Source organism: Pelodiscus sinensis, chromosome 5, assembly GCF_052426305.1.
Source record: "Pelodiscus sinensis isolate ZL-2025 chromosome 5, ASM5242630v1, whole genome shotgun sequence".
Classification (NCBI taxonomy): domain Eukaryota; kingdom Metazoa; phylum Chordata; order Testudines; family Trionychidae; genus Pelodiscus; species Pelodiscus sinensis.
In genome coordinates, this window is record NC_143056.1 from 92,351,567 (window position 1) to 92,363,833 (window position 12,267).

Sequence of the window (12,267 nt, forward strand, 5' to 3'; positions counted from 1 at the left end):
CATTCATTATCTTTTCCATTTTTACAGGTTTGACCACCCCATAAACTGTCATTTGTGCAAGCAGTATTTATTCACATTGGTGGGATCAGAGCATGTGGTTACCCTCACAGTCATTATTTACCTTGCCTTATTCACTCCAAAAACCAAATCATTTCTCTCATCATACTGGTTTTCATTGTGAGGTGCATGCAGTACTTCTAGTTTACATGGGAAAAATAACTCTAGATGGAAGACCTTAAAAAAAAAAAAAAGCCCTTTCCAAAATCAAGTAGGAAATAGTCTGATTATCTAAGGTTTTCCTTTACCACATGGTAGATTATCATTAGTTCCAAAGCATTTACTGATTGATTAAGCATTCCCATTGTATAAATGATAGAGAGATTGGATTGGCACCTTAAAAGCACTCCTCCTCTTAACTATGCATTTCTATGTTCTACTAAACCATGTTGAACAGTGGTGGGTTCTATACGCGGCCCATAAGATATTTTGTTTATCATTGCCCACATGCAGGGTTGCCAAATTCTACTGGTTTCCAGCTGCGTGATTTTTCCTTTAGGGATTACTAAAGTGACATGGGCATAAAGTAAGGGCATGTGAAGTAAGGTGCATGCTGATTGCACACAACATTGACTGTAAGAGCTCTTCACTCCCTCGGCATCCAGTCAAAGTCCTGCTATGGTTCAAGTGGCACAATCAGCAAATTCTAGGTATGCAAGCGCAGTCAGCAAACCTACTCTGTCCCTGGAGACTGTTTTGGATACAACAATCTTGCAGCCCACTGAGAGGAAGGAGGGCCACTCACGTGGCCCAATCAATAGCCTAGGTTGCCCATCGCTGATGTAAAACTTTAGTGGTTACAATCCAAACAATCTGGTTTGAAGAAGTAAAGATGATGAAATGATCCAGCTAATCTATGTCTCCAGGGGTTGGCACCCAGCAATCACTCTGCACAACTTTTGACTAAAACAAACCCAAAGCTTCATTGTTTTGGTTGAAATAATTTTTTAAACATCCTGCTGCCTTTGCATCATCACTAACATTATGTCTTTCCCATGACGGCACTGGCAGGGCCTAAGCAGCACTGAGACCACTTTACTCATCCCTGATCATCAAGTGGTAAGCAGCAAGCAGTATTCATGCTTCCTTGCATGAATTTTTGGTGTCTCCTGTTATTGTGTGCCAAAATACAGCCCTATGAAAATTTTCCAGTTCTTCAAACATATTATCCTTCTAAAGCTAATCATGTAATATGGATTTCAGGTAGTCTCATAATAGATTCACCTATGAGCACTTGTATTTGGTTGTAATCCATAAACCAAACAATTTGAAAATTATTATATAACTTAATATAGACAAAGTTAAAATGTTAAATAAAAGAACTGGAAAGTTTTTTTTTCTGTTTTTACTCATTGTTATGTTTGATGAAATAATCTATATGAGGTGTGTTCCAATTTTGGTGTTACTTCTTTATGTGAGTTTGTTTCCTCCTACCTATGAGTGGTTGGTAATGTAGGCAAGGAAAGGCACAGCTTTCCCACAACTGCCTACATGACCAACTGCCTAACGTTGGGGCTGCCGCCCGGGGAACGCTGGCATCGTGGCATGGCAACCAAGCTCTCCCTAGCCTTCGGGGAAAGCTGGAACCACAGTGTGGCAGCCTATCTCTCTGCAGCCCCGGGGAAGGCTGGAAACATGATGTGGAACCCAGCTTCCCCCATCCACCAGGGGAGGCAGTCCAGCTCAGCAGCCTGACCAGGGATGGTGGTGGTGGTGGTGGTGGTGGAAGGGGCCATGGTGGGGCAGAATGGCTTTCCCCTGCTGCTGGGGAAGGCCAGGCTGGGGACATCACGGTAGCCCTGACTCTCCATGTGGCCAGGCAAGATCAGACCTTGAGGGGATGGGTGGGGAGGGGCGGAGCCTTGGGTGGAAGGGATGAGGTTGGGTCTTGCCTTCCCCAGCTGGGCTTTTACCCGATGGTCATGCTCCTCCCTTAATGATTCATAATTCTGAGTCAGAGTCAGCATGACACTTTAAAATATATTAAAGATCCAGAAACTATCACTAAAATAATTTGAGGTATTTAATTTGTTTGTTTCTTATTGCAATAAGTTGTAAATAATAAGTATAGGCTACAAATGCCAACTCATTGAGAATTTTTCAATATTAAACGTATTCCTTGATTGCCTCACTAAATATACTACAGGATCTGAAATACATACTGTATTCCCTTCATAAAACAAGTTTAAATATAAATGGAGAATTACATGCTGAGATGCACTGAAACTGTATGTTTACACTTGGCTCTGGGGTCTTATATTAACACACATTTTCTCTTTTAGCATGTTTTTTCTCTGTTTTTGTTTAAACAGTTTTTCTGTGTATTTTAACTTCAGACCAAAAACATTAAAATATTTACAAAGTGCCATGAACTGTACCTTCACACTCCTTGGGTGCATTTAGACTGGCAAGATTTTGCGCAAAAGTACTTGCTTTTGCGCAAAAACTTGCCAGCTGTGTACACTGGCCGCTTGAATTTGCGCAAGAGCACTGACTTTGTAATGTACAAAATCAGTGCTTCTTGCGCAAATACTTTCCCGCTCCCGCTCGGGAAAAAGCCCTCTTGCGCAAGAATACTTGCGCAAGAGGGCCAGCGTAGACAGGGAAGAACTGTTTTGCGCAAATGGCAATCAGGGCTTTCTTGTGCAAAATCGCGTGTAGACTGGCCACAGATGCTTTTGCGCAAAAGCATCTGTGCCAATCTAGACGCGCTTTTGCAGAAATACTTTTAACGGAAAAACTTTTCTGTTAAAAGTATTTCCGCAAAATCATGCCAATCTAGATGCAGCCCTTCAGTATCTAAGCAGTTCAGAATTATGAGAACTGTGGTGAAAGTGCCGAAAAGAAGATTTTTTTTTAAATTGAAAACTCTATTGCAACTTTATGCTGCTTCTATTAAGCAAAACTTGAAATTGGGACATCCATTGACTTAACAGGATTCATATTACACTTTTCTGGTAAACTGATCACAGCCAATTAAATTACATTAGTTCCTTAGAGCAAGAACATGCTATGGAACCTTATACTAATGATTCCCTGGTGTAATACTTCCATTGGAGTTACTGGAGAACCCTACCTGGATGAACTGAATTGATTTTTGGTGGAGCACATATATATTATTATGTTCCATGTAAGTGCAATTACAGAATCTTTTTGCTCTTTAGGAATGATGTTCATTTTAAAGGATTTTTTTTTTAGCATGGAAAAACTTTAATCAGCATTTTAATCGCTTAATTTTAAGAAAATGTTTAGCTAATTTTTTTAAAAAGGTGTTTTTTTCATTAACATCAGATTCAAAATTTAAACCTGACTAGTTCACAGTGCAAAGATTTTTTTCTCTTTGTTAGAGATCCGATTCCTGTAATGCAGCTTTCATATCTTTCTAATTTTCAAGCATTCTAGTACCTGCATGGAATAGTTTGGAGTAGATCGTTAAAATTTATACAATTATATATTTATTTATAGTGAAGTTGTTTCAAATTGCTCATCTCAGAGGTATAAACCTAAGAAACAGGTTAGAAGTCAGGCAATCATAACTGTGGAATAACTCCCCCTAATTCTTCAGTTTGTAAACATTATCCTTCCAAATCTGCAAAATGTGCAAAAATTGAATTTATTTTAGGATAGGTGCAATAAAGAGTTTAGTTCTGATGGATGTGGGACATTAGGTATTGCCTTCTCTGGCAATAGTGGTCAGTGAGCATACAACTCCTAGGGTGTGTCTAGACTACAGGGTTTTTCCGAAAAAAGTGGCCTTTTTTCAAAAAAAACTTCTCCTGCATCTAGACTGCTGCCGCATTCTTTTGAAATTAAATTGAAAGACTGCGGCAGTTTTTTGACTGTGGAAAACATCATTTTATGAGGAATAATGCCTTTTTTCGAAAGTGCTCTTTCGAAAAAAGGTGTTATTAAACACTAACAGTGCTTTTTCGAAAGAGAGCATCCAGACTGCTTGGGTGCTCTCTTTTGAAAAAGCGGCTCTCTCTTTCGAAAAAAGAGGCTGCTGTCTAGACGCTCTCTTTTGAAAGAGGTTTGTAGTCTAGACATACCCCTAGAGTCAAATTTGGGGATAATGTTATAGATGTAATTATCTAGTTAACTTATCAGTTATTCTAACATGCTATAGTTCTTCAGTATAACTCTGATTAAAGCTAATTGATAAGGCATCCATCCTAACTATTTGAAAACGACTGACGTACTTAAATTATAGTTGATTTAGTGCCCAAAGAACCCTACTGTGACAATAAAGTGGGACATTAGAAACTGTAGACTGGAGGAGTGGAGTTTTAGCCATCCGGACCCTGTGAGCTTTTAGGGCCTGTGCTAAGGTTGGAAGGGAATTAAGGCTGGAAAGTACTACATTTCAAAACATGCTCCCCTCAGGGCTGCACAAATTTCTGATGGAAATAAATGTGGAAATAGATGCTTAAAGCAGAATTTCCTTTGTGGGCTTTACTGTGTAGACTGTTTAATGTGAAGATGAATTCAGAGGAAACTATGTTGCTGTTGGAAAGAGTGGTGTGCACAGCAGCATAGAAAGGTAGGCCTTCCATGCTAATGTCTTGGAATGCAGGATGCTAGGGTCTGCCTGAAATCATACAGGATTCAGTCATAAGTGTAAGTTATAGTCACAAGTATTTGTATGTTAGTAGGTACTTAATGTTAAGTAAACTTTTACAACAGTCTCTGTCACTTAGTATGAATCCCAGGTAAGAGCTGTGTCATTTTTCAAAAGGACCTTCTGTTATGTTTTTGCAGTGGTTGATTCCACATCCATCAGTTTGCTTTCCCCTCTTGTTTCAGTGGTGGCTGGCTTGTTTGCTTTGGATCTGGGGCAGCACATATGAACCACCCCAGAGAGTGAGGTGGTCAGGACATGTACATAAGCTATTTAGTTGCATGACAGGATTTAAAAGGTTGGGATTATAGATTGCAATTAGTGGGGACGGTAAGCTGTTACTCATTTTATGGAAATGCTTCAGGGCAAAACAGAATGTGAAATTTGTTTACAGTTGTCCTTAGCTTCAGGGCAGGCTTTATTTAATTCCAGACCCATATTTTATAGCAATTTATAACCTTCTTTCTTTTGGATATGAAAGAAGTCTCTGGTTTGGGGCTTTAATTCATACCTCTATGAACACAGCATTAAACTGCTAAAAGGGTCATTCTTTGAATTAGCTGTTAAGACAGTCCCTTCTGTCACTTCTGATGCACGGTTAGGTGGAGGATAAAGAGTTAGGGTTCAATTATGAACTCAGTTAAAGCAGTGTAACTCTAATATGCTTGCATTTGTGTTACTACATGAAAGGGAACTTTTGCCCTTAATAATAGGATAGTGATAATTAGCTGATTGGCCAAACTTCATAAAAATCACAATTCTCAGATAGGTTATTGGCCTATGTCATGAAGAGTTATTGTTGGTGAAGATTAGAAAGTCAAATAATTTCACTTTTTTTAAGAATAGTTTCTATTAATCTATTTTATGACTGTGGGATTTATCAGATTTCTTTTGGAACTAGTGAAGTATGCACATTCTAGGAGACCCCATTTCTTAAGCCTCTGAGTCATTTGTAACACTTGTGAGGTACCTTATTATTCAGTTATAGATTCCTCCAGGAGCCATATAAATCACATAATATAATAGTGGCTAAATTGAATCAGGATATTACTGAATGTAATATATAGTTTGTCTCACATCAGTATATATCTGCCATAATTCTTAACGGAACTGTTAAGAAAGAGAAAATATTAATCTGTCCAACTGCTATTTTTCACATGTACAATTGATGCGAACTACTCTGTAGTGGTTTTATTTGTGAGCATAAGAATGGCCATACTGGGTCAGACAAACAGTCCATGTAGCCTGCTAGCGGGTCTTCCAACAGTGGCCAATGCCAGGTGCCCCAAAGGGAATGAACAAAACTGATAATTTTTAAAGTTATATATCCCCAACTGCCCATTCCCAGCATCTGGCAAACAGAGGCTAGGGTCAGCATCAGTCACTGATGGACATATCCTTCATTAACTTATCTAGTTCTTTTTTTAACCCTATTATAGTCTTGATCTTCACAACATTCTCTGACATGGAGTTTCACAGTTTGATTGTGTGTTGTGTGAATAAATACTTCCCCTTGTTCTAAATCTGTTGCCTATTAATTTCATTTGGTGACCTCCTAGTTCTGAGAGAGAGTAAATGACACTTCGTTACCTACTTTCCCCACACCAATCATGATTTGATAGTTTGCAGTTATATCCTCCTTCCTTACTTCTCTCTTTTCAAAGCTGAAAATTCCCTGTCTTATTAGTCTCTTCTCATATGGCAGCCATTCCGTACCTCTAACCATTTTTGTTGCCCTTTTCCAAATCTTTTCTGATTCCAGTAGTAGGGATATAAAATTAACCAATTAGCGTTAACCAATTAAATGTAGTGTTTAACCGGTAAACTGATTAAATGGAGGTGGATGGGCCACTTCAGCCTGGACCCACCCCCTATTGGAACAGTTCTAGCCTGCGGCAGGGCTGGAGCAGCCCTCCAGCTGCAGTGGGCCACAAGCAGGGGCTGCACCCAGGTACCTGTTAACTGTTGCCCACAAGCATCACCAAGTTAACCAGTTAGCCATTTACATTGCTATCCAGTATATCTTTTTTGAGATAAGGTGACCACATCTGCATGTAGTAGTCAACATGTAGGCATAGCATGGATTTATATAGAGGCAATACAATATTTTCTTAGTTTTTATATATATCCCTTTCCTAATGAGTCCCTACATTGTTTGCATTTTAGGCTGTTGCAGCACATTGAATGGATGTTTTTAAATACTTATCCACAGTGACCCCAAGATTTCTTTCTTGAGTAGTAACAGCTAATTTATATCCTACCATTTTATATATATAGCTGGGATTATGTTTTCCAGTATGAATTACTTTGCATTTATCAGCATTGAATTTCTGTACATGCACACAGCAAGCAAGATTCATATGAGTGTTTTTCCCATCCTAGATTAGATTCAGACAGAAATTGTAATATTTTTACAGATCTAAACTGGCAGTCTTTTATGGTCAAGAACAAATTTAATGATGTTCAGGACCATGAACCAAATTCTAACCACAGTTAGAAACCTTGCCTTTGAAACCTTGTGGATTTCATTATAGTTGAAGACTAAATAAAGTCCTGGGTGTATTGTAATACCTGAATATTTCTGATCTCAGTGGAAGTTTTGCCTGATTAAAGAATGCAGAATTTGATCATTTTCTTTATGTGGTTTTTAATCAGATTATTTGAGCCAAAAGTTGTTCGGTGTACTCAGCTCCCACCGTCTTTTCACACAGGTAATTAAGGGCAAAATTTAATCCATAGACCCTGATTTTTAGAAGGGACTTCTTCCCATTCTGAGTAGGCATGTAAAATCCTGATTCATCAGTGAAATGGTTAAACGTTAGGTTAACCCAATGTTTAACCAGTTAACTGACTAACTGAGATCCGGCCCCGGGGCTGTGGGGCAGCAGCAGGCTCCTGGTCCCAGGGTCGGAGGGCTGCTGTGAACACTGCTGGTGGCAGAATGCTCCTAGCCCTGGGGCTGCTGCCGCCATCAATGGTAGGAGGCTTCTGGTCCTGGATACTAGTTAACTGGTATCCGGTAAGCATCATCTGGTAAGGGTGTTGTTTACCTGTTAACTGGTTACCTGTTCACATCCCTAATTATGAGTGCATAAAATATTATTGGTGCATATTTTTCAACCAAAATACATATGTGTGCCGTTGATACACTCAGAGATCCACCTAAATGGTATCCACAAATAACATATTATTATATGTGTAAATAACAATAATTGCATCTGTAATTATTCATCCTCGTATATTTGTACCTTTTAATATTATAATTGCAAAAGCACGTGCTTATCATAAAACTCAGACGAGGGTCTTTTCTTCTCTTGCTTAGAGTGCATGTTTTCTTGGATCTTCTCTTTCTCCAGGAGTACTTGGCAGTAAAATCATTCTCCAAGACTCCCTATATTTCTTCTCTAACTAGGTTAGTTTCTCTGGTGTAATTTTTATACATGAAAGCAAGTATTGCTAGTTAATGAACAAGAGGACCAGAAGGGGATTAAACAATAGCTCTGAAAAAGGGTATGTCTACACTACCCCGCTAGTTCGAACTAGCGGGGTAATGTAGGCACACCGCACTTGCTAATGAAGCCCGGGATTTGAATTTCCCGGGCTTCATTAGCATAAGCGGGGAGCCGCCATTTTTAAATCCCCGCTGCTTCGAACCCCGTGTAGCGCGGCTACACGGGGCTCGAACTAGGTAGTTCGGACTAGGGTGCCTATTCCGAACTACCGTGAAACGAGGAGTAACGGTAGTTCGGAATAGGCACCCTAGTCCGAACTACCTAGTTCGAGCCCCGTGTAGCCGCGCTACACGGGGTTCGAAGCAGCGGGGATTTAAAAATGGCGGCTCCCCGCTTATGCTAATGAAGCCCGGGAAATTCAAATCCCGGGCTTCATTAGCAAGTGCGGTATGCCTACATTACCCTTCTAGTTCGAACTAGGAGGGTAGTGTAGACATACCCAAAGATATTATCTATGTTTCTTTAATTTGAAATATATGGTCAATAATTACCTGAAAGATTGGCGTATTCTAATGAAACATAAAAATTGATAAATCGGAACAAATGTATGGTAGCTGATCAATTATCTTGTCTCTGACCATTGTGAGTGCCACAAGTAAAAAAAAATGTCATTAACAGTCCTTCCATTCACATTTTCTGTGCTGTGGAACACAAAGGGGAAAATCTCTTTCTTGATTCTATTTAAGGAAGAGTTTATGCTTTGAAGCATAATTTTACCAAGTATGTCATTCTAGAGCTACCCATTAGCTTTTTGTGTGCTGCATGAGTTCAGAATAAGGTAAGCTGGAAAAAAAAGTTGATTGGTTTTTTTATGAGCTACTGCTTGATTTTGTTGTTACATTTGTGTGCTGGTGACCTTTTCTTGGCTTATTGTTTTGATCTGCATGATTTTTTAAGCAACCTCATAGTTAGCAACAAGTAGTATTTTTTTTTAAAATACTGTAAAATTAAGAATTTGGAAGCTCTTTGTTTTTACTTGATGAATGTCAGTTGCTGCATTAGCTTTGTTTCAATTCAGTATTGTATATTATAGCCACATAGGGCTTGTTTTTATCTTTCCACCCCATGCTTAAAGCTTATCTTGCCTTTAATTTAGGCACAGAATTCTCTCTAAATTAACTGTGAGTTCTGTGCTTGGAACATTCTCAAGATTGGGTCCTTGAAGTAGAAGGCATGCCTGATAACTCCTTATTGGTTGCTCCAACAGACCGGAAGGAGATTCAATATGTTCCTGAAGCGACGTCTCAGGGTAAAATTGTTATGAATTATATTGCTAGTGGCCTGGATGGCTCTGTCATAACATGTTTCACTGTGCCATGTCTTGTTTATTGGGAACAAAGTTCACACTCAGATAAATACTTGCAAGTTTTTAGAGAACTTTGTATGTACTTGAGCATGTAACTAGGACAGAATTTGATCTATAGTGAACAAATAACATATCCCAAAGTGTTGACCTGTGTAGATTGCTTTATTTTGGAGGGGTCTTTCAACACATAGCAGGTCTTCTGGAATAGGGTAATCAGAAAAATCTTGTGTTAGTAAAGTTGTTTTTTCTAGATAAAATAGTATGTTGGATTATCCAGGCCTAATCAGCAACAGACATAATGAGGTAGTGATCTTTAGTACCTTGAAAGTACAACTTAGGTAGTTCAGTTACTCTGATAGAAATTCATGCCATTCTAGTATCTTGGAAATGAAAATATGAAATGAATTACACTTACTCCTCTGTACTCCTGGTGTCCCTAATCCATTGTGGTGGCAGAGAGTGTGGAGCCACATGTGCTATGGGAGTGCAGTGGCAAGTAAGCCCTTAACCCCTCACACCCAGACCCCTCCAGTGCCCTTCCTGGCCCAGCAAAATTCTTTAATCCAGCATTCCCTGTTTGTGAGGGTTGCCAGATTAAAGAGTTTCAAGTGTATTAGTTTTGGGTTTTTTTAAGTACAATTTCCCTGTTCTCCTGGTTCATTGCTCTAGGAATGTTTTTTTAAAGGAAGCAAGTACAAATGATGTAGCCTGTTATATATAACTCATATGTTCTTTGTGTTCTCATTATATATACTGTCATCTAAGTATTATTGCTCAGCAATGTTTCAGAACAACTGCTGCTTTAATGAGTCTTGTTTTGAAATAGGAAGCGCATGGACTTTCTTTACTTTCAGAGTTGCTGTGGTGGCACTAGCTTCAGGTTTTTAAACTGTGTCCTTGTTTGCCTTTGTTTAAAGGGACACTCTAATTATTTTTTTTACAGCAAGCATGATATTCTCAGACACTGAAACACTTACCATGATCATTTTTACCGCAAAGTGTTAATTAAAGAGGAGGAATGTCAGAAGATGGTGAGAGCGCCCTTTAACTTGCAGTATTGCCAGGCATTGCTATACTAATGTATGTCACTGTATGTAATGTTTGTGACTCATAAGGCATGTGGATGGACCATTCGTATGTACTGCCAGTTTTGAGATCATTTCATAACTCCCATATAACAGATGGAGCTGTTGTTGAAATTCTACTTGAGCACAAATCATTTCATATTTGAAAACACTGAAGAACTGAACTAAACTGAGAAAAGAACCCTCTTCTCTACCTGGTTTTGGAGCAATAACAAGATTTGATTTTTAATTGTTTTCCTTATGTTCTCCACAGATTAGCAAGAGACACCAAAGCAAAGATTCTGTTTTCTTCAGGGATGGTGTCCGGCGAATTGACTTTGTACTCTCTTATGTGGATGAGCCAAATAAAGAAGAGGAAAAGAAGGTGGTAAGTTCCTTTTGTGGTACCTTCTGAATGAGGACATAGCATAGACTTGAGTTTCCTTCATAAGTCCTTGGAATCGTAAACATGAATTGGACTATCTAAAATCTCACCTATTTCTCTATATAAAAAACTTTTCCTGTGGGATGACAGAGTGACATCAACAAGTCACTACGACCCGCCATCCCTCTCCCCTCAGCTGCCCAGCCTTCTCCCTCTCTCACTCTCCCTAGTGCTGGGGGGAAAGGGGTGGGAGTCATGCACCCTCCCCCATTCCCCCCAGTGCGAGGTGGGAGTCACGTGACCTTCTCCCCTCCCCGGTGCTCTGGGGGACTGGGAACCGCATGGCCTCCCCAGTCTCCTCAGTTCTCGGGGGGGGAGGGGGGCATGGATGGAGTCATGTGGCCTTCCCCCTCTCCGGTGCTCTGGAGGGAGTAGCTGGAGCTGCACTGCTTCCCCCTACCCCGGTGCTGGGGATGGGTGGGAACTGTGTGGTCTTCTTCCTCCCCAGTGCTTGTGGGGTGGAAGCAGCGCAGCCTCCCCCCTCCCTTGTGCTCTGGGGGGGGGGGACGGAGCCGCTTGGCATCCCTTCTTGCCAGTGCTCGGGGAGGGGTCGGCTGGTGCCACGCAGCCTCCTCCCTTCCCCGGTGTTCAAAGGGTTGACTCCCATGGCCTCCTCCTTCCCCCGCTCCCTGGTGCTCGGGGTAGAGAGAGCTCTGTGGGTCCCCCTCTCCGGTGCTTGGTGTATGTGGAGAGGAGCTGCATGGCCTTCCTCCAGTGCTCCAGGGAGGTGGGCTGCAACTATCACGCGGCCTCTTCCCAGACATTGTTTGGGGAGGAGAGGAGGATGGAACCGCGTGATCTCCCACCTCTCCGGTTCTCGGGGGAAGGGGCGGAGGGCAGGAGCCATGCAGCCTCCCTCTTCCCCCCTCTCCCAGTGCTCTTGGGAGCAAGGTGGGAGCCACACAGCCTTCTCCTTCCTCCCTCCCTGATGTGCTTGGGTGAGGCGAGAGCTTTGTGGCCTCCTCCCTCCACGGTGCTTCGGTGGGAGCGGGGGGCAGCCTCCTCTCTCCCCAGTGCTCTGAAGAGGCTGAAGGGGATTTGGTGAGCCTAGCGAAAAGGAGAGCAGCCCCCTAGTAGTTTGAAAAGTTCCTGCAATGTACTAAAAATTTTGATTTGGAATTGTGTTGTGAATTAGGACTGATCCCGCCAATTGCTGATTACTATCAGTTTCTGAGTATGTTCAGCACCTTGCATGATTGGGTCCTATTGCCTAACTGATATTATTTTCTTCATTTAATGATATTGCCCTGTAATTAATATATTCA

The 12,267-nt window shown here is 40.9% G+C and overlaps 1 protein-coding gene across 7 annotated transcripts in view; it reads left to right on the top strand.

The window, feature by feature from the left end:
* Positions 1–12,267, top strand: part of ANO5 (anoctamin 5) — a 115,419-nt gene that overhangs the window by 40,799 nt on the left and 62,353 nt on the right. For 3 of the 7 annotated variants that reach the window (XM_089778592.1, XM_075927744.2, XM_075927745.2), the window contains 3 exons: positions 1,069–1,116; positions 9,395–9,436; positions 10,832–10,945. In XM_089778592.1, the coding sequence (XP_089634718.1) occupies positions 1,069–1,116; positions 9,395–9,436; positions 10,832–10,945 (204 nt within the window). The remainder of the gene's footprint in view (positions 1–1,068; positions 1,117–9,394; positions 9,437–10,831; positions 10,946–12,267) is intronic. The other 4 variants (XM_075927746.2, XM_075927747.2, XM_075927748.2 and 1 more) reach the window with 2 other exon arrangements.